At 44.5% G+C, this 27,545-nt stretch overlaps 1 protein-coding gene across 1 annotated transcript in view; it reads left to right on the top strand.

The window, feature by feature from the left end:
- The first annotated feature begins 2,670 nt into the window (after window positions 1-2,670).
- Window positions 2,671-27,545, top strand: part of DBH (dopamine beta-hydroxylase) — a 31,146-nt gene continuing 6,271 nt past the window's right edge. Inside the window, exons 1-10 of the mRNA XM_070758913.1 lie at window positions 2,671-3,048; window positions 7,594-7,740; window positions 10,856-11,116; window positions 12,645-12,821; window positions 13,716-13,818; window positions 16,758-16,924; window positions 18,538-18,681; window positions 20,999-21,037; window positions 22,085-22,144; window positions 24,433-24,560. Of these exons, the coding sequence (XP_070615014.1) occupies window positions 2,704-3,048; window positions 7,594-7,740; window positions 10,856-11,116; window positions 12,645-12,821; window positions 13,716-13,818; window positions 16,758-16,924; window positions 18,538-18,681; window positions 20,999-21,037; window positions 22,085-22,144; window positions 24,433-24,560 (1,571 nt within the window). The 5' untranslated portion in view covers window positions 2,671-2,703. The remainder of the gene's footprint in view (window positions 3,049-7,593; window positions 7,741-10,855; window positions 11,117-12,644; window positions 12,822-13,715; window positions 13,819-16,757; window positions 16,925-18,537; window positions 18,682-20,998; window positions 21,038-22,084; window positions 22,145-24,432; window positions 24,561-27,545) is intronic.

Below are 27,545 nucleotides of genomic sequence, written 5' to 3' on the forward strand. Positions count from 1 at the left end.
AAGTACAGGTGCTTCTTGATTTACAACAGTTCATTTAGTCTCCGATCGAAATGACAATGGCACTGAAAAAAGTGGCATAGAAACATAGAAACATAGAAGACTGAGGGCAGAAAAAGACCTCATGATCCATCTAGTCTGCCCTTATACTATTTTTTGTATTTTATCTTAGGATGGATATATATTTATCCCAGGCATGTTTAAATTCAGTTACTGTGGATTTACCAACCACGTCTGCTGGAAGTTTGTTCCAAGGATCTACTACTCTTTCAGTAAAATAATATTTTCTCAAGTTGCTTTTGATCTTTCCCCCAGCTAACTTCACATTGTGTCCCCTTGTTCTTGTGTTCACTTTCCTATTAAAAACACCTCTCTCCTGAACCTTATTGAACCCTTTGACATATTTAAATGTTTCGATAATAATAATAATAATAATAATAATAATAATAATAATAATAATAATTTATTAGATTTGTATGCCGCCCCTCTCCGAAGACTCGTGTCCCCCCTTTTCCTTCTGTCCTTCTGGCATGACCATATTTCACACTAAATGACCATTACAGCTTTCTCAGAGTCATGTGGTCAAAATAGGGATGCTTGGCAACTGACTCACATTCACGACAGTCGCAATGTCATGGGTCATGCAAACACATTCTCCAAAGCTCTGACCAGCAAAGTCAATGGGGAAATCAGATTCACTTAAATACTAATTTAACTGCAGTGATTTATTTAACAACTGTGGCAAGAAAGGTCATAAAATGAAGTAAAATCCACTTAAAGCTGTCTCACCTAGCAACAAAAATGTTGGGCTCAATTCTGGTCATAGTTCAGTGGTGGGTTCCTACCAGTGTGCTAGGAGACTCAGTTCGGTAGCCGCCACCAAATTGTGCAATTTACGTGTGACCGCTCCGGTGACGTCTTTGCCGGTCCATCGGGAAGCGCCTTCTTTTTTTTCTGAATTACCATGAGGGGTTAACATGAAGGGTTCTTGGAGCAAACTAGAAATGCAAGTCTACAGAAAAACCACCCGGAAGCTGTGTAAGGACAACAACACAAGAGCACATAACAGATTTAAACTTAATATTAACCGCTCCAAACTTGACCGTAAAAAATATGACTTCAGTAACCGAGTTGTCGAACCATGAAACTCATTACCGGACTCCATAGTGTCATCCCCAAACCCCCAACACTTTACCCTTAGATTATCTACGATTGACCTATCCAGATTCCTAAGAGGTCAGTAAGGGGCAAATACAAATGCAGTAGAGTGCCTTCCGTCCCCTGTCCTATTGCTCTCCTATATCTCCTATATCTTTCTTCTATTCCTATAACACTTCTTCTATTCTTTCATTGATATATTCTATTCCTATAACTTCTATTCTTTCTTAGATATATTTTACTATGAGTATATCCTCTATAACCTTCATCATGTATTTTACTATGTGTATACCCACTAAAAACCCTCATTGTGTATTGGACAAAATCAATCAATAAAAATAAATTTTGATGAGCCCAAACAGATTGCAACAACCCAGAATAGCAGAAAAAGGAAATTATTATTACTATTTTATTATTATTTATTAGATTTGTATGCCGCCCCTCTCCGTAGAGTATCTATACACCACATTCGAACAAAATGGATATCCATGCAACTTTATCAAAAAGCCCCTGGCCATTCAACCCGATGCAGCACATTGATGATGAAAATTCTTTCATTGCACAACATATAGACAGATTTAGAGCCAAGGTGGCACAGTGGTTAGAGTGCAGTACTGCAGGCTACTTCTGCTGCTTGTCAGCTGCATGCAGTTTACCCTTAGACTATCCACGGTTGACCTCTCCAGATTCCTAAGTGGTCAGTAAGGGGCGTGCATAAGCGCACTAGAGTGCCTTCTGTCCCGTGTCTATAGTCTCTCCTATATCTCGTATTTCTTGACTGTATGACTGTAACTTGTTGCTTATATCGTAAGATTTTTATTAATATTGCTTCTTCATTGCTTATTTGACCCCTATGACAATCATTAAGTGTTGTACCATATGATTCTTGACAAATGTATATTTTATTTTATGTATGCTGAGAGCATATGCACCAAGACAAATTCCTTGTGTGTCCAATCACACTTGGCCAATAAAAATTCGATTCTATTCTATTCTATTCTATGAGGTGTGTTGGTGCTAACTTTCTACAAGGGATAATTGCAAATTCTGGGGCATTAGGGCTTAGCATAAGGGCAGGTCTCTGCAATCATGGGGTGGCCATTGGGGAGAAATCCTAGCCTCCATTTGCTGTTGGTACACCAGGGCGAGACTTTCTGACCACCCAGCAGTTCACACAAAGTCTCATATCTGGGTGTATTTTGGAAGAGGGAAGAGAGAAAGCACACACAGAGCTGGGAAACAAATCCACTCCCCTGCCTGCCTTTCAAAAAGCATTAAAAGGACATTTAAAAAGGGGGGGGGGACTATCCAGTCCAGTTAAATTCCCATTGATGATATCCACAAACAATTAAAGGCAATTAGAGAGAAGCAGAAAGCGACAAGCCCCCAGGCCTTGAGGGGGGAGAGGGGGGAGGACACAGGCAGGGCTGTTCAGGGATCCAATCCAATTTCCAGCCACCAAATGTAATTAAGGGGAATTACTGATCCAGTTGCTCTATAAATGGGAAGAGCTGAGGGCCCCATGACTCTCAGCTCTCGCTGGCCAGAATGTCAAGCTCCGGGAGGCGGCTGAAGGGAGACACCTGCCTGGTGCTCAAGATGCGGGAAGCGGCATCCATGTACTTCTCCCTGCTCGCCGTCTTCTTGGTCCTTCTGGTGGTGGCCCTGCAAGGCATGGAGCCGAGAGACAGCTTCCCATACAAGGTGCCCCTGGATCCTCAGGGCCTCCTGGAGCTCTCCTGGAATGTCAGCTACCACTTGGAAGAAGTGCATTTCCAGATTGTGGCCAAGGAGCTGAAATATGGTTTTCTCTTTGGTATGTCAGACCGTGGAGGATTTCAGGAGGCGGATCTTGCTGTCCTGTGGAGCGACGGGCTCCAGTTGTATTTTGCGGTGGGTAAGCAGGGAAGCAGCTCCTATGCCAAGCTCAGGCTTGGGGGTGGAGTGGGGCTGGGGTCGTCTTCTGATGTTGGGCTCTCTGTGGATTCTAACAAGAAATCACTTTTGGGGGTCCAAGGTGATGGCCAAGGAAGAAGGAACCTCGCTTCTATATCCCCAGGGTGAGGTTTTTCATGGGGTGCTGAGTGGGTGAACCTGGGTGGGGACCAGACCAGGAGACAGGTTTTGAGAAGGTCTAGAATTCAGGGGTCCTCAAACTTGGCAACTTTAAGACATGTGGACTTCAACTCTCAGCTTTGCTGGCTGGAGAATTCTGGGAGTTGAAGTCCACACGTCTTAAAGTTGCCAAGTTTAAAGACTCTGATCTATTATTGTTGTGAGCCGCCCCGAGTCTGCGGAGAGAGCCGGCGTACAAATCTAATAAATAATAATAATAATAATCTAGATGAGGGGATAGAAGGGGAATTCATCAAATCTGCAGATGACACCAACTGGAGGGAATAGCCAACATTTTGGAAGATACTCAAGATTCAGAAGGAACTTGACAATTTATTTATTTTATTTATTTATTTACTTTGTCCAATACATAATACACATTGAAGAGAAAGATATGTAATAATATAAGTAAAGAAAAGAATAGAAGAAAAGATATAAAAGTATAGGTGAACATATTTGAAAGGAAGAAAAGATAAAGGAGATAGAGGAAAGACAATTGGACAGGGGACGGAAGGCACACTGGTGCACTTATGTACGCCCCTTACTGACCTCTAAGGAACCTGGAGAGGTCAATCGTGGATAGTCTAAGGGGAAAATGTTGGGGGTTAGGGGTTGACACTACTGAGTCAGGTAATGAGTTCCACGCTTCGACAACTCGGTTGCTGAAGTCATATTTTGAGTTTGACAAAGGAGAGAAAAGGCCCTATTTAGTCCAGTGATGTGAAAAGTAAGGTCCTACACTTGGGCAGGAAAAACCAAATGCATAGAATAGAATAGGTGATCTGGCTCGGCTATTTTCTAAAGCACCTGAGTGCCAGACAAGGAATAATGGATGAAAACTGATCAAAACTGATCAAGGAGAGAACTTCCTTGGAAATAAGGAGAAATTTTCTAACAGTGAGAGTCATCAACCGATGGAACAGAAGTTGCCTTCAGAAGTTGTGCAAGCTTCATTCCTGGAGGCTTTCAAGGAGAGACTGCACTGTCATCTGTCAGAAATGGTGTAGGGTCCAATTCTGGCTACCATGATATACAAAAGATGTCAAGAGTCTGGAAAAAGTGCAGAGGACAGCAACAAAGGTGATTGAGGAACTAAAATATATGAAGAATGAGTGCAGGAATTGGGTACATCTATTGAAAACAAGGACAAGAAGCAGTGGGCGGAAGCTTGTTAAAGGGCAATCTAAGCTAGAAGGAAGGAGAAATTTTCTGACAATGAACACGATGAATCAAGGGAACAGTTTGCCTTCTGGAGCTGTGGGTGCGCCATCACCGGAAATTTTTAAGAAAAGATTGAGCAGCCGTTTGCCTGGGATGCTATAAAGATTTCTATCTTGGGCAGGGGGCTGGATTAGAAGCCCTCCAAGGTCTCTTATTTTTATTTATTAATTTATTTTGTCCAATACACAATGAGGGTTTTTGTGGGTATATATCTATATACACATAGTAAAATACATGATGAAGGTTATAGAGGAGATACTCATAGTAAAATATATCTAAGAAAGAATAGAAAAGAAGATATAGTAATAGAAGATATCAATGAAAGAATAGAAGAAGAGATATAGGAATAGATGAAAGGTATAGGAGATACAGGAGAACAATAGGACAGGGGACGGAAGGCACTCTAGTGCACTTCTACTCGCCCCTTACTGACCTCTTAGGAATCTGGAGAGGTCCACCGTAGATAATCCAAGGGTAAAGTGTTGGGGGTTTGGGGAAGACACTATGGAGTCCGGTAATGAGTTCCACGCTTCGACAACTCGGTTACTGAAGTCATATTTTTTACAGTCAAGTTTGGAGCGGTTAATATTAAGTTTAAATCTGTTGTGTGCTCTTGTGTTGTTGTGGTTGAAGCTGAAGTAGTCGCCGACAGGCAGGACATTGCAGCATATGATCTTGTGGGCAATACGTAGATCTTGTTTAAGGCGTCTTAGTTCTAAACTTAGTTCTTCCAGCCCTGGGATTCTAAGTCAGCTTTTTTAAGGCATGAGCCAAAAAACAGTCTGTGTTTGAACAAGCTAATATTAAAACTGCACAGAATGTACTTGAAGTTAATATCCCTCATTATTTTATGCTTGGTTGAGCTATTCTATTAAATTTTAAACCATAATTGAAACTAGATTCTTGAGATTTTATCTTCTTCTTTTTTTTGCATTAATTTGGAACTCTTGAATCCTTTTCTATCCAGATAGCAATAGCAATAGCATTTATACACTGCTTCACAATGCTTTCCAACCCTCTCTAAGCAGTTTACAGAGTCGGCCTAAGACCCCCAACAATCTGGGTCCTCATTTTATTGACCTCAGAAGGATGGAAGGCTGAGTCAACCTGGAGCCGGGTGAGATTCAAACTGCCAAATTACAAGCACCTAGCAGTCAGTAGAATTAGTCTGCAGTACTGTGGGATGCGGTGGCTCAATGGCTAAGATGCTGAGCTTGTGATCAGAAAGGTCGGCGGTTCGAATCCCGTTACTTGTCCCAGATTCTGCCAACCTAGCAGTCTGAAAGCATACAAAAATGCAAGTAGAAAAATAGGGACCACCTTTGGTAGGAAGGTTACAGTGTTGTTTGTTTGTTTGTTTGTTTGTTTGTTTGTTTGTTTGTGTGTGTGTTTGTTTGTGTGTGTGTGTATGTATTCATTCTTTATTTGTTTGTTTGTTTGTTTGTTTATGTATTGGATTTGTATGCATACAAAAATGCAAGTAGAAAAATAGGGACCAGCTTTGGTAGGAAGGTAACAGTGTTGTTTGTTTGTTTGTTTGTGTGTTTGTTTGTTTGTTTGTTTGTTTGTGTATGTATGTATGTATTCATTCTTTATTTGTTTGTTTGTTTGTTTGTTTGTTTATGTGTTGGATTTGTATGCCGCCCCTCTCCGCACAGACTCAGGGCGGCTAACAACAGTGATAAAAAACAGCATGTAACAATCCAATACTAAACAACTAAAAAAAAAACTTATTATAAAAGCAAACATACATACAAACATACCATGCGTAAATTGTAAAGACCTAGGGGGAAATAATATCTCAGTTCCCCCATGCCTGACGGCAGAGATGGGTTTTAAGAAGCTTACGAAAGGCAAGGAGGGTGGGGGCAATTCTAATCTCTGGAGGGTGTTGGTTCCAAAGGGCCGGGGCCGCCACAGAGAAGGCTCTTTCCCTGGGTCCCGCCAAACGACATTGTTTAGTCAACGGGACCCAGAGAAAGCCAACTCTGTGGGACCTAACTGGTCGCTGGGATTCGTGCAGCAGAAGACGGTCCCTGAGATAATCTGGTCCGGTGCCATGAAGTGTTCCATGCACCCTGGCATTGAGTCATGCCAGCCACAGACATCTTTGAAGAGCGCTGGCTGTTCGGCTTCAGCTCTTCGGCTTTGAAACGGAGATAGAGCTCTGCCCCCTAGAGTCGGGAAGGATTAGCACATCTGTGCAAGAGGAACGTTACTGCACTGCGCCACCATGGCTCAGATCATTTTGGTTGCATAGTGGAGAGCTAAACTGTAGGCTATGCAACTTGAGAAAAGTCCTTTTGTGGGGATATTCCCCAGATGCCCCTGAAGGCTCTCACCTGTCTCTCCCTCACAGGGAATCCCTGAACCCTAGAACATGAGATGCCCAGAGATAATTGCACCTGTGAGCCTGGTTGCTTTCCTGGCAAAGGTGGGGCCAATTGCCCCATGAAAGGGCCTTTTTTCTGACCAGCCATGCAGGTCAACAAGGCTACAACATTATCACTGTAGCCATGACAATATCCAAAGTTTAGGAAGGTCAGAAGGATGACAAGCAGGGTTGGGCAGGAACCACGCAGCTCCGTCACTGCTGCCCATGCACGTGAGATTCGGTTTCTGCACATGTGCAGCAACCGAATCTCACTGCCCCAGCCAGCAACAACAGCGCCCCCTGCTAGGTGGGCCCAGAGAGTGGGCGCTCATCTGGCCAGCGTGGGGTGCCTCTGCTGATGCTGATGTGGCCAGCTGGCGGCCACGGGGATGAGTCAAAGCCCCGCCCCCGGAATCCCATCGTGGGATTCCCCACTCTCCTCCCGGGCGGCGGCGCTTCGCGGTGTTTGAGTGGACGCCAAACCCGAACTTTTTAAAAAGTTCAGTTTCGGTTTCAGCCTCCCGAACTTTGCAAGTTCAGTTCGCCCAACACTAGTCTTCACAAAATTTTAGCATTTCAGTTTTTCAAACCAGTTCATTGTTACTTATATTCTTAATTTTGAAATTTTTAAGAGGGGGACTCCAAGCTTTCTTTAGCTAAAGTGTAAATCCAAGACCAGATGCTTTAGCTGGGCCGCAATGCCTTCTCCATCTCTGCTTCACTTGTAGGATGCCTGGAGCGACCAAGACACCCAGCTACACATGGACGCCCAGCAGAACTATCGTCTCCTGGAGGCACACAGAATTGGCATGGGGCTCTCCGTCCTCTTCAAGAGGCCCTTTGCCACTTGTGATCCAAAAGATTATCTGATTGAGGTAGAATCTTTATTCACCTTCTGCTTCAGAAACAATTTTGAAAAGGAACTGTCACAAATCTAAAGAGAATAATGCAAGAAGGGAGGCAGATTAGCCTGAATATGCTTTGCTTTGCGCAATCCAATTTTATGCTTTGAAAAGGGAAATCAAAATCTCAAGTCTGAATCACTAAACATTGCTTTTAAATCTCTCTTTTCTTTTCTTTTCTTTTTTTGTTAAAAGAAGACAGTCCCTTGGTTTTCCCAAAATCACTGTTCTGTCGAGCTCTCCAGTAGAATCCTCCCGAAAATTCACAGATACAAATTTCAGACACACACACGTTTGAAAATTCAAAACAATGTTCTTTATACCGAAAATTCAAATAAACTAAGCCCTCTTTTTGTATAGCCAAGAGCACTCGTCTCCAAACAAACTGGTAATTTGTACAAGTCCCTTATCAGTTCTTAGATACTTAGCTTGCAACTGTGAGGCAATTCACAGTCCTTCTTCTTTCACAAAGTGAAACACACTTTCACAAAGTGAAACACAGCTGGCGTGCTTCTGTATTTTCAGTTTCTATTAGGAGAAACTGTTGGATTCAAGTTTAAGGATATTCTACGGCAAAAGTACTGTTAAATCACAACCAGCTCCTCTGATAGCAGATTTGGAGTCAAATGAGCCAAGTCCCTCTGAGCTTTCGAGACCTGTGTGGCTATTGGAGCATTCAGGCAGTGAGCAGGAAGGAGAGATGGAAGCTGAAGGGTCTGGAGAGATAGAGGTGGAATGCCTATGGAACCCCCAGCTAGGGCTTTGTCGGGATCCGATGAGGAGGGGGTGATTAATGATCCAAACCTGAATGTGTGTGTGTGAAGGATTAGGGGGAGACAGGAACAGTTGCACAGACTCAGGAGGAGATCTTGATCACAGCTGAGCGTAATAAGGAATTCTGCAGCATTCATAAAAGGGGAGGTTTGTAGGAGCATTCTTTACAGGAGTTATCATTCGTGGTTTAACAGAGAAAGAGAAACAAATCCAGAGTTTTCTCTAAACCAGCATCCCTGCTTTCTTGGAGAAACCTAGCCTTTGAAAAATTGCTTTATGAAAGACTGTAGCTATTGCAAAAAATAGGGAATACCTTTGCTTCAGCCCAGTTCAGAGACATTATTTACAAATCTTGGTTTTTTTTGGAAATTTGTTATCTGCCTTGAAGATAACTCAGACTCTTTGGCAGTAAACAGACATTCTTTTGCCGTAATTGCGGTTCTCAGCCAACTTGTTAATGAAATATATTTTTGTGTTTCTGAAACTCCAGTCTGTGTTTTACTTTTACCTTAATTGCTGCTCAGTTGTCACGCCAAGCAGAACATGTACAATTAGAATAGTAATTGAAATCTTTTGTTCAAAAGATTCGTCCTTATGGAGATCAGTGTGGCCAAAAGCAGACCAATGGATAGAAACATAGAAGACTGACGGCAGAAAAAGACCTCATGGTCCATCTAGTCTGCCCTTATACGATTTCCTGTATTTTATCTTAGGATGGATCTATGTTTATCCCAGGCATGTTTCAATTCAGTGACTGTGGATTTACCAACCACATCTGCTAGAAGTTTGTTCCAAGGAATTACTCTTCCAGTAATTTCAGTTATTTTCTCATGTTGTTTTTGATCTTTCTTCCAAACTAACTTCAGATTGTGTCCCCTTGTTCTTATGTTCACTTTCCTATTAAAAACACTTCCCTCCTGAGCCTTATTTAACCCTTTAACATATTTAAATGTTTGATCATTGTGCTGTGGCTTAACTAGCGGTTACTATCTTGCCTTCCCTGTTTTATGACGCAGCCTAAAGGTGGCTAGACTCTTTTGAGTGCTGTGCTCATTTCCATGATGGCATCTCTTACAAAAGAGGCTGCTCCCTGTTTAAACGAGCCCTTCAGTCGGTTTTGACCTTTCTCCAACCCAAGGAAGCCTTTCCAGGGCTCACTGCTTTCTTTCTGAGCTTCTTCTGGCCAGCAAACAAGCCTACTTTGTTTTTTATTTATTTTTATTGTTTTTTGTTCTTTAAACATCATTACATTATACTACAGATCTACACCCAATTTCATACATTTAGTCCATATACAATATTTCATATATTTACACTATCTCGTATCATTGTCTATATCTCACATTGTCTCACAATTTCCCCTTTTTTTTAGTCTAATTGTACCATTTAGTTTAATCCATACTTCATAATAGTCCAAATTATTTTGTTCTTTAATTAAGTTTGATTGTCAACCTGTCCATTTCAGCACCTGTATATTTTGTCCCTCAATACGTTTTCCGGTGGGATTTTGTTATTTTTCCAATGTTGAGCATAGGTGATTCTTGCTGACGTACTAATATGTTACAAAAAATGTTGAATGTTTTTGGGTTGCTGTTTTCTTATTAGGGATATCTAATAAGAAGTATTCCGGAGTATATTCTATTGTTCTTTCTGTAATCTGCTGTAACCAATTATGAACCTTTTCCCAATAATCTTTTGCTCCGGGGCACAACCACCACATATGAAAGAACCAAGCCCACTTTAAATGGGCCACCCAGCTTTCTTTCTTGCTTTCTTTCTTTCTTTCTTTCTTTCTTTCTTTCTTTCTTTCTTTCTTTCTTTCTTTGTTTATTTACTTACTTACTTACTTACTTACTTACTTACTTACTTACTTACTTACTTACTTACTTACTTACTTACTTACTTACTTACTTGTATGTATGTATGTATGTATGTATGTATGTATGCCGCCCCTCTCCGTAGACTCGGGGCGGCTAACAACAATGATAAAAACAACATGTAACAATCCAATCCAATACTAAAATAACTAAAAAAAAACTTATTATAAAAACCAAACATACATACAGACATACCATGCGTAAATTGTAAAGGCCTAGGGGGAAAGAATATCTCAATTCCCCCATACCTGACGGCAGAGGTGGGTTTTAAGAAGTTTACGAAAGGCAAGGAGAGTGGGGGCAATTCTAATCTCCGAGGGCAGTTGGTTCCAAAGGGCCAGGGCCGCCACAGAGAAGGCTCTTCCCCTGGGTCCCGCCAAACAACATTGTTATCCTTGGTGGCTCAGAGATAAAATGGTTGGTGACTTCCCTTCCAGGACGGAACTGTGCATCTCATTTATGGCATTTTGGAGAAACCAACTCCGACCCTCCAAGCCATCAATGTTTCTGCTCTGGTCGAGAAGGGGCTGCAGCGGGTGCAACTTCTGAAGCCGAAGATCAGAGTCCCCCCACTGCCTGGGGACCTGAAGACCATGGAAATCCGAGTCCCAGACGTGACCATTCCCCACCAGGAGACGACATACTGGTGTTACATGACTGAACTCCCGGACAGCTTTGAAAAGCATCACATTGTCATGGTGAGTAGAAGGACTGGTCCCTCTTTCCCTTTCACCGATTTAGATTCAAGTCCTCCCAATGTGCTTTGCAAGGGAGCAATTCTTCCCGAATCCAGGCCATCTCATGCAAGATAAGGACAAGGATTGCAACCATACCCATTGACACCATCTGTACAGTTAGCATCAGTCAAGATCACAATGTCCTCAAAATATGCTGATGATATTGTCTCCCCTTTTTCCAGCTTTCAGCAAAAGTATCTTCCAGCTCTTAGATGAAATGGGAGCTTTGCAGAGCCTATTTCAAATGTAGTGAACTTCTTCCTTGGTTGAAGAACTTCTTCCATCAGGAGTTGGTAGGGATCTTGTAGGATATCTAGTCCAACCTCCCACCCATCCAAGTAGGAGAGAGACCCTTTACCATTTCTGACAGAGGGCAGTCCAGTCTCTTCTTGAAAGCTGCTGCTTCTTCCTCCTCCTCCTCCTCTCCTCCTCCTCCTTCTCTTCTTCTTTTTCCCCTTCTTCTTGTCTCTTCCTCCTCCACTTCTTCTTGTCTCCTCCTCCTCTTGTCTCCTTTTTCTCCTCTTCCTCTTCTTCTTGTCTCCTCCTCCTCCTCTTCCTGTTTCCTTCTCCTCCTCTTCCTCTTCTTCTTCACTCCTCCTCCTTCTCTTCTTGTCTCCTCCTTCTCCTCCTCCTCCTCTTCTTCTTGTCTCCTCCTCTTCCTCTTCTTCTTGTCTCCTCCTCCTCCTCTTCCTGTTTCCTTCTCCTCCTCTTCCTCTTCTTCTTCACTCCTCCTCCTCCTCTTCTTGTCTCCTCCTTCTCCTCCTCCTCCTCTTCTTCTTGTCTCCTTCTTCTCCTCTTCCTCTTCTTCTTGTCTCCTCCTCCTCCTCTTCCTGTTTCCTTCTCCTCCTCTTCCTCTTCTTCTTCACTCCTCCTCCTCCTCTTCTTGTCTCCTCCTTCTCCTCCTCCTCCTCTTCTTCTTGTCTCCTCCTCCTCCACCACCTTTTCTGCTTGTCTCCTCTTCCTCCTCCTCCTCTTCTTCTACTTGCCTCCGCCTCTTCCTCCTCCTCTTTTTCTTGTCTCCTCCTCTTCCTCCTCCACTTCTTCTTGTCTCCTCCTCCTCTTCCTCTTCTTTTTAATAAATATTTTTGAAAAACCGTGGTATAGACTTTTCGCGAAGTTCGAACCCGCGAAAATCGAGGGAACACTGTATATACATAGTAAAATACATGATGAAGGTTATAGAGGAGATACTCATAGTAAAATATATCTATGAAAGAATAGAAAAGAAGATATAGTAATAGAACATATCAATGAAAGAATAGAAGAAGAGATATAGGAATAGAAGAAAGGTATAGGAGATAGAGGAGAGCAATAGGACAGGGGATGGAAGGCACTCTAGTGCACTTGTACTCGTATTGGCAAGGGTTTTTTATCCATCCCAAATCACCTGCCTTTAAAGAGACAAAATGGATAATTGGCTTCTCCCTGCCAATATCGCATGCAGAGCTGCAGGGCTTGGAGCGTCACACCTCTCCCCTTCCTCCCCCAGTATGAGCCGGTGGTCACAAGCGGGAATGAAGCTCTGGTCCATCACATGGAGGTCTTCCAGTGCAGCCCCCACTTCCCAGTCTTCCCAAACTACAGCGGCCCCTGCCACTCCAAGATGAAGCCGCAGCGCCTGAATTTCTGTCGACACGTCTTGGCTGCCTGGGCGATGGGTGCACAGGTGAGGTTCTGGGGCCTTTACTGGGAAGGGGGGAGACCTGGGTGGAAGTCCTCCTTGCTCCTCTGGCTTCAGGTGATGCTTCAGGAAGCGTTTTTTGCCCTAAATCAGCCATCCTGGCCTCCGGCAACAAGACATGACCAACCTCTCCCAGTCAAGCTGCTTGCCCCCTTAACTCCTGGAGAATCGCTTTGCTTGCTCACTTGTTTCAGGGTGAGGGGAGGAGGATCTGCAGGCTTGGAGTAGTTTGGGGCAATGGAGAATGACCCAAGCACTGGCAGAGCCCTATTTCAATAAATTTTATGAATTTTAATAAAATAGACAAAACTGACAAACGTACATTTAACATAAAAATGGGGTTGCAACTTCCCCGCTTATTCTAGACGTTAAATTTCGATACAGAAAAAAGAATACATTGTTAATACTATAAATCTACTTATTACTTTAAATGAAAAGAAGAAACTTGTTTAACCTTATATAATAAATCTTCATACATCCAACACAAAATTTAAATCTTATCCATACCTCTGCAATTCTCCTATTCTTTTTACTTTTACTTCTTCTTCTTAATTTATCCATATATACAGTTTGTTCCAAATCTCATAAAATTTCAACATGTCCCGGCTGACTTTCAGGGCAGGAGGCTCTTGCAATGGGGCTGGGCTCCTCAGATCCCCTGAGCCCCTGGAACTTCTGAATGAGATGGTAAAGCAGCAACCTGGGGGGCCTATGTGAGTCCTTCCTTATTTCTTGCCTCCCACCAAGATGGGGCAGCAGCTGAAGCCCAAACTATCCCACTCTTTGCTAAAAGCCTTTCTAGAACTATTGGGCGTCCCCAGAGGCTTCGCTTGAGCTGCTGAAGAGGGTCAGCTCTGCCTCTTTCTTCCTTCCTTCCAGGCCTTTTACTACCCCCAAGATGCAGGGCTAGCCTTCGGGGGTCCCGGCTCCTCCAAATATTTGCGCCTGGAAGTCCACTACCATAATCCCCTGCTGTTTGAAGGTGAGTGAGACCCAGCAGACCAGGGCTGGCCACTGGAGCCTGATCCTGAGGCTTTGGGGATCAGATGGAGGGAGGGAAGGAGGAAAAGAGAGTCCTGCAGGGACGTTTTTTGGCACTGGCCTCAACCAGGAAGGCCGATTAAGGTCCCACAGAGTTGTCCTTCTCCGGGTCCCGTCGACTAAACAATGTCATCTGGCGGGCCCCAGGGGAAGAGCCTTCTCTGTGACGGCCCCAGCCCTCTGGAATCAACTCCCCCCAGAGATCAGAACTGCCCCCACCCTTCTCGTCTTTCGTAAATTGCTTAAGACCCACCTATACCGCCAGGCATGGGGGAATTGAGACATTTCCCCCAGGTTTATATAGTTTTATGTATGGTATGCTTGTGTTGTATGTTTTTATATAATGGGCTCCGTAGACTCGGGGTGGCTCAGAGCAATAATAAAAACAGTGTACAATAACAAATCTAATATTTAAAAATATCTAAAAACCCATTATTTAAAAAAAAACCATACACACAAGCATACCATACATAAACTATATAGACCTGGGGGAGATGTCTCAATTCCCCCATGCCTGATGGCAGAGGTGGGTTTTAAGGAGTTTACAAAAGGCAAGGAGGGTGGGGGCGATCCTAATCTTCAGGGGGAGTTGATTCCAGAGGGTCGGGGCCTCCACAGAGAAGGCTCTTCCCCTGGTTCCGGCCAGACGACATTGTTTAGTCAACGGGACCCGGAGAAGGCCAACTCTGTGGGACCTAACTGATCGCTGGGATTCGTGCGGCAGAAGGTGGTCCTGGAGGTATTCTGGTCCGATGCCATATAGGGCTTTATAGGTCATAACCAACGCTTTGAATTGTGACTGGAAACTGACATTGAGAGCGATCCATCAATGGAACAGATGCTGCCAGCTGATTTTTGCTTCTTGAATCCTGGGGAAGCAGAAAACGGCCCAATGGCTCAACCAGAAGTTTGTTTCTGAACTTCTGGTAGATCCGTTGGGTCTGTTTTTCACCATCCACAAGCTCCAGAGGCTCTCCTGAAGCCTGGGGAGGGCAAAAATGGCTTCATTTCCAAACTTCTGGTTGGGCAGTTGGGCCATTTTTCGGCCTCCCCAGTCTTCAGGAGGCTTTCCTGAACGGGCCTACCAGAAGTCTCGAGGCTTCAGTGAGGTCTGCGCGCATACGCGGGGGGGGGGACAGTATAAAGGTTGTCTGCAGGGAGAGGGCATTGCTTTATTGGTGTGGGCAGGTGTGCACCTGCTATTGCATGCGTACACACCCTTTTGACGCCCGAGCAAAAAAAAAAGGTTCATCAACACAGGTGTAGAATCTCTTCTTGGGTGGGAGATTGGACTATATCAGTTTTTCCCAACCTTGGCAACTTGAAGCTATTTGGACTTCAACTCCCAGAATTCCCCAGCCAGCATTCGCTGGCTGGGGAATTCTGGGAGTTGAAGTCCAAATAGCTTCAAGTTTGCCAAGGTTGGGAAACACTGGACTATATGACCTAAAAGGTCCCTTCCAATTCTGTTAATCTCTTCCTAATCCTAATCCAGACTAATCAAATCGCATCTATGGGTAGCAATGGTTAGGATGACTTGAGGTCCTGGTGGAGTTGAGGTCCCCCGCGCCAAAGGCCCATCCTGGAAGCAGACCCTGGTCCTCCTCTTCTGACCTGTAGAGACTTTCAGAGAAGAGCGGCATAAAAATCCAATTAATAAATAATAATAATAGAGGTTGATTATCCCATCCTCAGAGAAGGCACACTGAGATGCCTTCAGTGTCCTTCAGCTAATTCATGGCTGGCCTTACTTGTATCCTGAGAGGCCCAAGCAGTGGGGATTAGGTCTGGGGGACTCCCTTGGAGTCACCAAAGGACTAGAGGGGCAGATTGGTTGGAGTATGGGAACAACCAATGGGCAACAGCCAATAGGATTAGGAATACATTAACAGAATTGGAAGGGACCTTATAGTCCAGTGTTGGCAACTTGAAGCTATTTGGACTTCAACTCCCAGAATTCTGCCAAGCCCCAGAAGGGCACATGCCCTCTAGTTGTTGTTGTTGTTGTTGTTGTTGTTGTTGTTATTATTATTATTATTATTATTATTATTATTATTATTAATTATTATTTAAATTTGTATGCCGCCCCTCTCCGTAGACTCGGGGCGGCTCACAACAATAGTGGCAAAACAATATGTAATACAAATCTAATAATTTAAACTAAAAACCCATAATTTAAAAACATGCACACAACACACCATACATAAACAATATAGGCCTGGGGAAGTTGTTTCAGTTTCCCCATGCCTGACGGCAGAGGTGGGTTTTAAGGAGTTTACGAAAGGCAAGGAGGGTGGGGGCAATTCTAATATCAGGGGGGGAGCTGGTTCCAAAGGGTGGGGGCCGCCACAGAGAAGGCTCTTCCCCTGGGACCCGCCAGACGACATTGTTTAGTCGACGGGACCCGGAGAAGGCCAACTCTGTGGGACCTAATCGGTCGCTGGGATTCGTGCGGCAGAAGGCGGTCCCGGAGTTATAAGTCCTCCCACGTTACTAGGACCAAAAGGGCTGCTGTAATTTCCAGGGGCCAGACAAGAGCAGGAGACGCAGGGAAAGTAACGCCAGGGTCCCTTCTCAAGATAGCCTCTCTGAGTCCCAGATGCCATGAGAGGCAGATGGCAAATGGGAGTTTGACAGCACCAATGCCAAGGTCACCTGGCATTCCTGGGATTATTTATGAGCAGAGTGCTTCTTTCCAGGGGGGACTTCAGCTATGTTGGAGAGACTGTCTGTGCCATCCTGCTGGGCACTGAGGCTAGTTTGGGCATCTTGGTATTGTGCCCAGAACTGAACTTGATCCTGCAGGATTCTCTGTGGCCTTCCTTGAGAGGAAGGCGGTGCCCATTCATCAGCAAAAAAGGTCTTTTTGCTTCTTACCAGGCCGGCGTGACTCCTCTGGGATCCGACTCCATTACACAGCCTCCCTCCGACAGTATGACGCAGGGATCATGGAGCTGGGCCTGGTCTACACACCCGTGATGGCGATTCCCCCTGGCGAAAGCCATTTCTCCCTCACCGGCTACTGCTCGGACAAGTGCACTCAGCTGGTGAGGCCTCTGCTTTCCTAACCCTGCAGATCTGGTGGAGGTTTCCCTTCCCTTTCAAAGTGGAGATGCTGGTGTCTAGGGTGGGCAGGAAGTGGCCTGCAACACTTCCAGTGACTACTCCCTTTCCTTCCTTCCTTCCTTCCTTCCTTCCTTCCTTCCTCCTACCCTCGTTCGCTCGCTCCCTCCCTCCGTCCTTTCTTCCTCCTCCTCCCTTCCCTCCTTCCTTCCTTTCTTCCTTCCTTCTCCCCTCCCTCCCTCCTTTCTTCCTTCCTTCCTTCCTTCCTTCCTCCTCCCCTCCCTTCCTCCCTCCCTCCTTCCTTCTTTCCTCCCTCCCTCCCTCCTTCCTTCCTTCCTTCCTCCCCTCCCTCCCTCCCTCCCTCCCTCCTTCCTTCCTTCCCTCGCTCCTTCCCTCCCTCATTCCTTCCTTCCTCCTCCCCTCCCTCCTTTCTTTCTTCCTTCCTTTCTTCCTTCCTTCCTCCTCCCCTCCCTTCCTCCTTCCCTCCCTCCTTCCTTCCTCCTCCCCTCCCTCCCTCCTTCCTTCCTCCCTCTTCCTCCCCTCCCTCCCTCCTTCCTCCTTCCTTCCCTCGCTCCCTCCCTCCCTCCTTCCTTCCTTCTTTCTTCCCTCCCTCCCTCCTTTCTTCTTTCCTCCTTCCCTCCCTCCCTCCCTCCTTAACTCACCCACCTGCCTGCCTTCCTCCTTGCCATTCTTCAGCTCCTCAGTCAGACTGATTCTGAATGGTACCCAATTTCCCCAATAGTGGAATTGGGTCAAAAAGACTAACGTACATGGAAATGCTGGTCAAGGGCAGAGGAGACACCCACTCCCTTCCCATCCACACAGGCAGCAGTGACATCCCCCCTCCAGCAGACCTGTCCAGTTGCAAAAGACCTGGGAACGTCTGAGGGGGGGAACCCCACTCTGCCCCCTCCCCATAGCAGAGCCTGGCAGGAGCCCCAATTTGAGTGCCCCAGTCTCAGCTTATGGCTCCATTGGGATATCAATTCTCTTGGCTGCAGTGCCAGAGGAAGTTTATTTATTTATTTTTATTTTTATTTATTTATTTTGTCCAATACACAATACATATTGAAGAGAATAGACATGTAGTATTATATATAAAGAAAAGGATAGAAGAAAAGTTATAAAAATAGAGGAGAAGATATATGAAAGGAAGAAAAGATATATGATACATGAGATAAGGAGAGACAATTGGATAGGGGACGAAAGGTACACTAGTGCACCTATGTACGGCCCTTACTGGCCTGTTAGGAACCTGGAGAGGTCACTCGTGGATAGTCTAAGGGAGAAATGTTGGGGGTTAGAAGGAGCCGCTGCAAAATGGGGGGCGAGGGGCTCCAGAGCTGAGACTTCATTTCTGATCCTGGACTGCATTCAGCGGATGAGAAGCAAACGGGGGGGCAGCCTAACGCTTCCCCCACTCTGGGAAGCTGCACCTGTGCCCTTGCCCACAGCCCAGCCTGGGCCCACCAGGCCTGGCATCAGGCAGGGTCCTCCCCAGAGGGTCCCAGTGTTGGTTTCCCCACAAGGCGAGTGTTGTCCTCACTGCGAAGGAATGTGTCCATCTTCCTCCTCCTCCTCCTCCTCCCCTCTGTAGGCTTTGCCACCTGCCGGGATCCACATCTTTGCTTCTCAGCTCCACACCCACCTGGCCGGGAGGAGCGTGGTGACCACGTTGTCCCGTGAAGGGAGAGACTGGGAAGTTGTCAACAGGGACCAGCACTACAGCCCCCACTTCCAGGTAAAACCATTGTGGTCTTCCCTCCCAGTGATTTTGTGCAGACAGAAGAGAAACTCAGCCCGCTCCTCAAAGGAGCAGCGGGAGGGGCAGCCTCCCCCCCCCCCCGGAGAAAAAAGCGGCAATTCTGCTGTGCAAAAGCTCCTTCCCCCCTTGGAGGCTCTGAGCACAGCAGGGTCTCCCACGCAGGGCCCCCCCCCCCGGACTCTTTCCTCTGGCGCCTTCTCTGGGTCCCAGGGCCAAAGGATGAGTGGGGCTGCTGCCTTGTGGCTTTGCTGGAGGGGCTGGTATACTTCTTACCCTGCAGGGAGTGTGTGTGTTAGGGGGGCATGTCCTTCCAAAGAGCTTCTGACTGAGCCAAGAAGGGGGGAAAGACGCAGGAGGCCTGGAGGGCAAAGTCAGAACGGAGGGGAGCAGGCTGGGAAGCCAGGAAGCAAAGAAAGGTTGCAGAAAGAAACGTAGATTGTATCAGGACAGTCATAGAAACTGGGCCAGGCTTGTGAAGTCCCGCCCTTCCATTGATATCTGTTGTCAATCAAAATTATTATTTTTATTTATTTATTAGATTTGTATGCTGCCCCTCTCCGCAGACTCGGAGCGTCTCATGACAATAATAAAACAATGTACAGAGAACAAATCTAATATTTAAAAATCTAAGAACCCATTATTTAAAAAAACATACAACACAAGCATACCATGCATAAAACTATATAGGCCTGGGGGAGATGTCTCAATTCCCCCATGTCTGATGGCAGAGGTGGGTTTTAAGGAGTTTGCGAAAGACAAGGAGGTTGGGGGCAACTCTAATCTCCAGGGGGAGCTGGTTCCAGAGGGTCAGAGCCGCCACAGAGAAGGCTCTTCCCCTGGGTCCCGCCAGATGACATTGTTTAGTCGACGGGACCCGGAGAAGGCCAACTCTGTGGAACCTAACTGATTGCTGGGATTCGTGCGGCAGAAGGCAGTCTCGGAGGTATTCTGGTCCGATGCCATGAAGGGCTTTATAGGTCATAACCAACACTTTGAATTGTGACCGGAAACTGATCGGCAACTAATGCAGACTGCAGAGTGTTGGTGTGACATGGGCATATCTGGGAAAGCCCCTGATTGCTCTCACAGCTGCATTCTGCACGATCTGAAGTTTCCAAACACTCTTCAAAGGTAGCCCCATGTAGAGAGCGTTACAGTAGTCGAGCCTCGAGGTGATGAGGGCTTTATAAAAGGATTATAAAAGGAAGATCAAAAGCCAAAGACCATTTTTGCAGATGAGCTGCGGTGGCACAGTGGTTCAGTCTGGCAGTTTGAATGTCATTGGGCGCCAGGTTGACTCAGCCTTCCATCCTTCCACGATGGGTAAAATGAGGACCCCGATTGCTGGGGACAAGAGGCTGGCTCTGTATACTTCTGTAAAGCACTGTAAAGTGGTATCTAAATCTAAGCGCTATTTCTGTTGCAAGCAACTCCTGATACATTCGAGCCCCCTCTTGTGCCAGGGCCTCCATGCTGGCCATGGTGATGCGGGTCAGGGTCTCCCATGATAGGTGGGGGCCTTTCTCCTAATCCAGTGGTTCTCAACCTTTCTAATGCCGCAACCCCGTAATACAGTTCCTCATTTTGTGGTGACCCCCAACCATATGTCAAGAGCGAATTCTCCCAACAGATCTTTAAGCTGATTGGCAGGAAGGTCAGAGGGACAGCCTCCCTTGTAAACGCCTGATTGGTTGGATTGTAAAAATATGTTCCGAGATGCCAGAATAGAAGCTTTAGTTGCTAACACCATTGGAAATTTGTCTTTTCCCATGGTCTTAGGCGACCCCTGTGAAATGGTCGTTCGACCCCCCAAAGGGATCCCAACCCCAAGGTTGAGAACCACTGGCAAAGCCCCCTCTGTCGCTCTGGCTTCCTGGCAGGAGATGAGCCACATTGGTGGTCAGCCTGGTGCGCCTCCTTTCTGTGAGGGGTCTCCTTGGCATCCATCAGTCTGGCGGCCAGAATAATTTCGGGAGTGGCAGTATTATGGAAAGGCCTCTTGTTGGTCCCACCCAATGCCCCCCTGCCTCCAATGTGATCCCCAGTGAAAGAAAACGAGGAAGAAATCTTTTTTGGGGGGGGAATGTGACTGGGGGGTGGGGTGTCCAATGCCTTGCATCAGAAGAACAGCTTGTTTCAGTGGCGCTTGTCAATTGCTAAACCTCTTTTAGGATTGCCTCTGGGTATCTGATGAATGCATTGAGAATTAACAAAGGGGAGTGGTATATTTAGAGACAGCCTTGTCTTATATCTTGTTCCCCCCCCACCTTCCCCCCCACCTTGTTTTCTTTAGGAGATTCGCATGCTGAAGGAAGAGGTGTTCGTCTACCCGGTAAGCAAGGGCAGCTCCGCTTCAGTGGGGGATTCAGGAATGGCTTAACTAGGGCCCCGAATGGACTCCTCTTTCAGAGCTCTGCTGGTGCAATGGAAGGACCCCTTTCCCCCTGGGCAGGGTGAGCCCATCTCCCTGGAGGGGGGCACAGTTGTGAGAAAGAGGGGCACTGGCCAGAGCAGGCGGGAAGGGGTAGCCAGAGGGAAAGGCTGCAGCTATAGGCACCTTTTCTTCCCAGCTCATCTGTTCTGCCGGCATGTTTCAACCGCCCGTAATTACAGAGTAATGAGTCCAAGAAGACACACACCACACGATAAAAGGAAAACTCAAAAGTTTTTGTAAACAGAAAAACAGAAACAGCTCCCTTTTTGATTGTCAAAGGGATTTTCTGGTACACACAAGACACAGGTTAAATGCCATCCAATTGCTCACCCAATAACTGGGAAATTGAGTCCAATTCTAAAGTCCAGAGAGTCCACACACACAATCCTGAACAGCAAAAAAACACGATCTTGATGAAACAATGAATCAGATAAACTGCCATGAGGCTAACACACCAGGCTGCACTTTTATCTGTAGCACTAATTACAGCAGCCCCACCCAACCACAGGTGGCCTCATTTTCTCTTGTAATAATCCTTCAGTTGTTGTCTCCTATGCATCACTCTACGCATGCGTGGTTGTGTCATTAATTCTTGTTCAGAATCCAGGGATGATACAGACGATTGATCTCCTCCTGGGCTGTCTGCCAAACTCCCCTCTCCCCTGTCACTCACGCTTCCTTGGTCAGAGGAGACAGGTTCTACTGGAAGCAAAACAGGCCTGCGGCATGTGGATGTCTCCCCCACATCCACTTCCACATTGCTTGGGGCAGGAGCTGGGCCAGAGCTAACCACAACATCATCTAATGCCCCCCTCCACATTAGGCCCTGTGGGGGATGGAAGGGAGTTGTGGACTTCAACTCCCAGAATTCTTCAGCCAGCTTCTGGGACTTGAAGTCCTAAAGGTTGCCAAGGTTGGAGACCTCTGCCCTGCTTTCTTTCGTAGGGGGATGTGCTGAGGACCACCTGTGTGTACAACACAGAAGACAGGAATGAGACGACAGTGGTGAGTTGGGTTGGGATTTTGTGCTGGGCTACTTTTGCTGCTCGGAGATTCAAATCAGAAACCCGCAGTTGAAGGGAGGCTTTAATTTCAGCTGCAGGAGCTCAGAAGTATGGCTGTTTGCTCCACTGGAGCCTTCCCCCTCCCTCCCCAACTGACCTTCCTTTAAAAAAAAAAAGTTTTTATTTAATTTTTTTTAAAAAACATAACAAAAATAAACAAATATACATTTACAAAATACAAAAAGAAAAAGAAGAAAAACAAAACAAAAACAAAACAAAAAAACCAACATCACCATAACAAATAACAATCAATGTATACTTTACATCATCATGTGAGGAGGGAAAATGTACTAATTAAATATTTCCTATTCTGGTAATATATATATCTATAAATATTTTATATTTATATATATTATATATTTTATATTAATATATAAAACATGTGATACATACATACACACACACAAACACACACACACAATCACACACACACACACACACACATATATATATATAACATATTTTTGCTGAATATTTAAAATTAAGGGAGACTAGGATAGTGCCATTTCGGCCTTGTTCTGGCCTCACATATATATATATGTTTTTTCTGTTGGAGGCAGAAGCCCCAGGATCAAATCCCAGTAAGGGTATGGCTAGCTGATGAGGCCAGAACAAGGCCGAAATAGCGCTATCCTAGTCTCCCTTAGTTTTAAATATTCAGCAAAAATATGTTATACATATATGTATATATATATATATATATATGTATCACATGTTGTATATATTAATATAAAATATATAATATACAGTGTTCCCTCGATTTTCGCAGGTTCAAACTTCACGAAATGTCTATACCACGGTTTTTCAAAAATATTAATTAAAAAATATTTCGCAGTTTTCCCCCCTATACCACGGTTTTTCCCGCCCGATGATGTCATATGTCATTGCCAAACGTTCGTCCGCCTTTAATAAATATTTTTTTTAATAAACTTTAATAAATAAACATGGTGAGTAATAATCTAAATGGTTGCTAAGGAAGTGGGAAATTGCAATTTAGGGGTTTAAAGTGTTACTTCCGCATCTCTACTTCACGAAAATTCGACTTTCGCGAGTGATCTCGGAACGCATCCCCGCGAAAATCAAGGGAACACTGTAAATATAATATATATAAATATAAAATATATATAATATATTAATATTTTATTAATATTTTATATATATATATATATATATATATATATATATATATATATATATATATATATTATTTATAAATATTTAATTACATTTTCATATATATACATATCCAGTATCCACTATTAATCATTTTCATATTCTATTAATATTAGTTTATTTTCTAACCGCCTTCTATACACTCTTTGTTAAGTATTTAATTTCCTAAACTGATCAAGGAGAGATTCAATCTGGAAATGAGGAGGAATTTTCTGACAGTGAGCCCCATCAGCCAATGGAACAAGTTGCCTTCGGACGTTGTGAGAGCTTCATCACTGAGAACTTTCAATAATAGGACTGTCAGAATGCACAGAAGGAGCCTGGCAAGCTTCTAAAGCCTTCTAAAGCTTCTCCTTCTGAAGCCAAGATGAAGGCAGCACTGCCAGAGTGTGGGAGCAGGCTTCCATTGCCCAGTTAACCAGTGTATTCCCCTATTGCCAGCCAAACAGGAAAACAAATTTCAGACTTAATTATAGTTCATAAAATCATATACCAAAATGTCCTACCTGTTAGCGACTACTTCACCTTCAACCGCAACAACACATGAGCACGAAATCGATTCAAACTAAAAGTCAACCGCTCCAAACGTGACTGCAAAAAATACGACTTCAGCAACAGAGTAATCAACGCCTGGAATGCACTACCTGATTCTGTGGTTTCTACTCCTAACCCCAAAACCTTAGACTATCTACAATTGACCTCTCCCCCTTTCTAAGAGGTCTGTAAGGGGCGTGCATAAGCGCACCACTGTGCCTACCGTCCCTGTCCTATTGTCTTCTTTTGTTACTTTTTATCATTACTTATCTAATGATTTATTTGTACAAATTACCACCCTATAATTGTTTGACAAAATAAATAAAATAAAAAAGAAATAAAAATAAATTATTATGCTCCCAAGGAGGGAATTTGCATCAACAGGTCACAGTTCCTTGTGCCCATAATCCTGGCTGTGGGTTGAAAAATGGAGCAGGCAAAATGGAGGCAAAGCGGGGGGGATGGGGTGGGGGCTTTCTGTGTGTGTAAAATGCTGAGGAGCTTCCCTTCCCTTTTCTGCAGGGAGGATTTGGAATCATGGAAGAGATGTGTGTCAACTACGTCCATTACTACCCCCAGACAGAGCTGGAGCTGTGCAAAAGTGCCATCGACCCCGGATACCTGCACCGCTACTTTCAGCTTTTGGAGAGGTAACCTATTGCAGGGACAGCAGCAATGGCAGCCGGGCATCCCAGGGAGAGGCGATGTTTTTAAGAGGAGGGCTCTGCTACCAAAGAATAGAATAGAATCTGATTGCAGACTGAGGAGGGAGTGAGGGCTGCCCTGGGCTATATTTTATTTATTTATTTATTTATTCATTCATTCATTCATTCATTTATTTATTTATTTTGTCCAATACACAATGAGAGTTTTAGTGGGTATATATATTATGTTCTGTCGGGCTCTCTGGTAGAATCCTCCCGAAAATTCATAGGTACAAATTTCCGACACACACATTTGAAAATTCAAAACAATGTTCTTTATAACGAAAATTCACTTAAACCAAGCCCTCTTTTGGTATAGCAAAGAGCACACGTCTCCAAACAAACTGGCAATTTGTACAAGTCCCTTATCAGTTCTGAGATACTTAGCTTGCAGCTGTGAGGCAATTCACAGTCCTTCTTCTTTCACAAAGTGAAACACACTTTGCTCTGGTTTAGTTTCAAAGCGGGGGAAAAGCAGCACACAAAAAGTCAAAGTCAGTAAAGCAGTCACGAAACACAAGGATCAGGTAATCCTCCACAATGGCCAAACCCACAGGCTGCTATTTATAGCAGCCTCACTAATTACCACAGCCCCACCCAACCACAGGTGGCCACATTTTTTCTTTGATAATAGTCTCTCAGTTGTTGCTGCCTATGTATCACTCTCTGCATGCGTGGCTGTATCATTAACTCTTGTTCCAAATCCAAGGAGGATATAGATAATTGATCTCCTTTCTGAGCTGTCTGCCACACTCTCCTCCTCCCTGTCACTCATGTCTTCTTGATCACAGGAGCCTTCATCAGCAGATTCCACCGGGAGCAAAACAGGCCTGCGGCATGTGGATGTCTCCCTCTCATCCACATTCCTTGGGGCAGAAGCTGGGTATGATGGTCATGGTATATTCGGGTTTCTTCCTGTGTAGGATTTAGAAATTTCTGGCGACGTTTTGACGAGGTCCCACTCGTCATCTTCAGGCCGGTGCTTCTGTCCTTGTTCTAGGGTGAACAAGAACAAGCACAGAAGCACCAGCCTGAAGATGACGAGTGGGACCTCATCAAAACGTCACCAGAAATTTCTAAATCCTACACAGGAAGAAACCCGAATATACCAAGACCATCATACCTGCACCCGTGAAAATCTATGAAAATATATATTTATATATATATATATATATATATATATATATATATATATATATATATATATATATATATGTCACATGTTGTTTTTTTTTGTTTTTTTGCTGAATTTGAAAATTAAGGGAGACTAGGATAGATCTATTTCGGCCTTATTTTGGCCTCATCAGCTAGCCATACATATATATATATACAGTGTGTATGTGTATATATATATATATATATATATATATATATATATATATATATATACATACACACACACACACACACACACACACACACACACACACACACACAGTATAAAATACATGATGAAGGTTATAGAGGAGATACTCATAGTAAAATATATCTATGAAAGAATAGAAAAGAAGATATAGGAATAGAACATATCAATGAAAGAATAGAAGAAGAGATATAGGAATAGAACAAATACAGGCTGGGGACCCTCCTCATCCTCCTGGGCTCTCTGCTCGGCTGGTTCTCTCCTGCTGGAGACAGTGACAACTGCAGAGAGGCTCACTGGGAAATCCTGAGCCTTGTTGGAGCAAAGGCGGTGGGTTCTCTGGGACCCTTGGCTTTGAGGAGAGCCTGCCGAAAAGCAGGAGGAAACCTCCCACCTTCATCTCAGGACTCTTCTTGCGAGGCTTTTAGAATCGTAACTGGCTGGATTCACAACCAGCTGAGTTTCTGATGGCGTTCTGAAGGCAATACATCTTTTCCCCTGAACATTCAGTGGAGAGTTATTCTGTAGTCCTTGACTTGTGACTATAATTGAGCCCAGAATGACAGGTGTAAGTTGTGGCAATGGTTCAGCGAGTTACAGACTGAGCCTGATTTGCTAAACTTTTTTTTTTTTTTTGCAGTGGTTGTTAAGCACATGTTAAACAAATCCATTTTATGAAACGGGCATTTTTTGCCAGATACTAGAAGTAAACACTGCAGAAAACAGGCCAAAATTCCAAAATTCACAGTTGCCTAATTGCAGGCCACTGCAAACATCCATAAATACAAATCAGTTTTCAAATGCTCAAAACAGAGTTGTGGGAGTGCACAGATGGGGGGAGGGGTGGCCACACAATCTCCAGGACCAGATTATAAATACCTGGAGGGGAGGAGTCTGTCAACTGGGTGACTAGAGGTAGGATGTGATCTATAATTATACAAATATGAATACCATTAAAAGCAGAGCTGATTGCAAGCTGCTAAAGTTTTGTGGCAACACTCAGTCACCTTTGGCTGATTGGAAAAACTGAAGGGCCCAGTAACTATTCAGTTATTTATTTTTCAATCCAACTGCCCCAAATTGCTCCCAAAATCACCCCTCCAAAAGCTTCCTATGTGTTCTGCCGACGTGTCCCAACTGCCCGTAATTACAGGGTAATTAGTCCAAAAAGACACACACCACACGATAGAAAGAAAACCAAAAGTCTTTATCAACAGAAAAGCAGAAACAGCTCCCTTTTTAAATGTCAAAGGGATTTTCTGGCACACACAAGGCACAGGTTAAATGCAATCCAATTCTCACCCGGTAACTGGGAAATTGAGTCCAATTCTAAAGTCCGGAAAATCCACACACAGTCTTGAACAGGGAAACAGCAAAACCATGATCTTGACGAAACTATGAATCAGATAAACATCCACGAGGCTAAACCAGCACACTGCTCTTTTTATCTGTAGCACTAATTACAGCAGCCCCATCCAACCACAGGTGGCCTCACTTATCTCCTGTAATAATCCTTCAGTTGTTCTGTCTATGCATATCTCTACGCATGCGTGGGTCCGTCATACGTT

Source organism: Erythrolamprus reginae, chromosome 8 (assembly GCF_031021105.1).
Source record: "Erythrolamprus reginae isolate rEryReg1 chromosome 8, rEryReg1.hap1, whole genome shotgun sequence".
NCBI classification, from domain to species: Eukaryota; Metazoa; Chordata; class Lepidosauria; order Squamata; family Dipsadidae; genus Erythrolamprus; species Erythrolamprus reginae.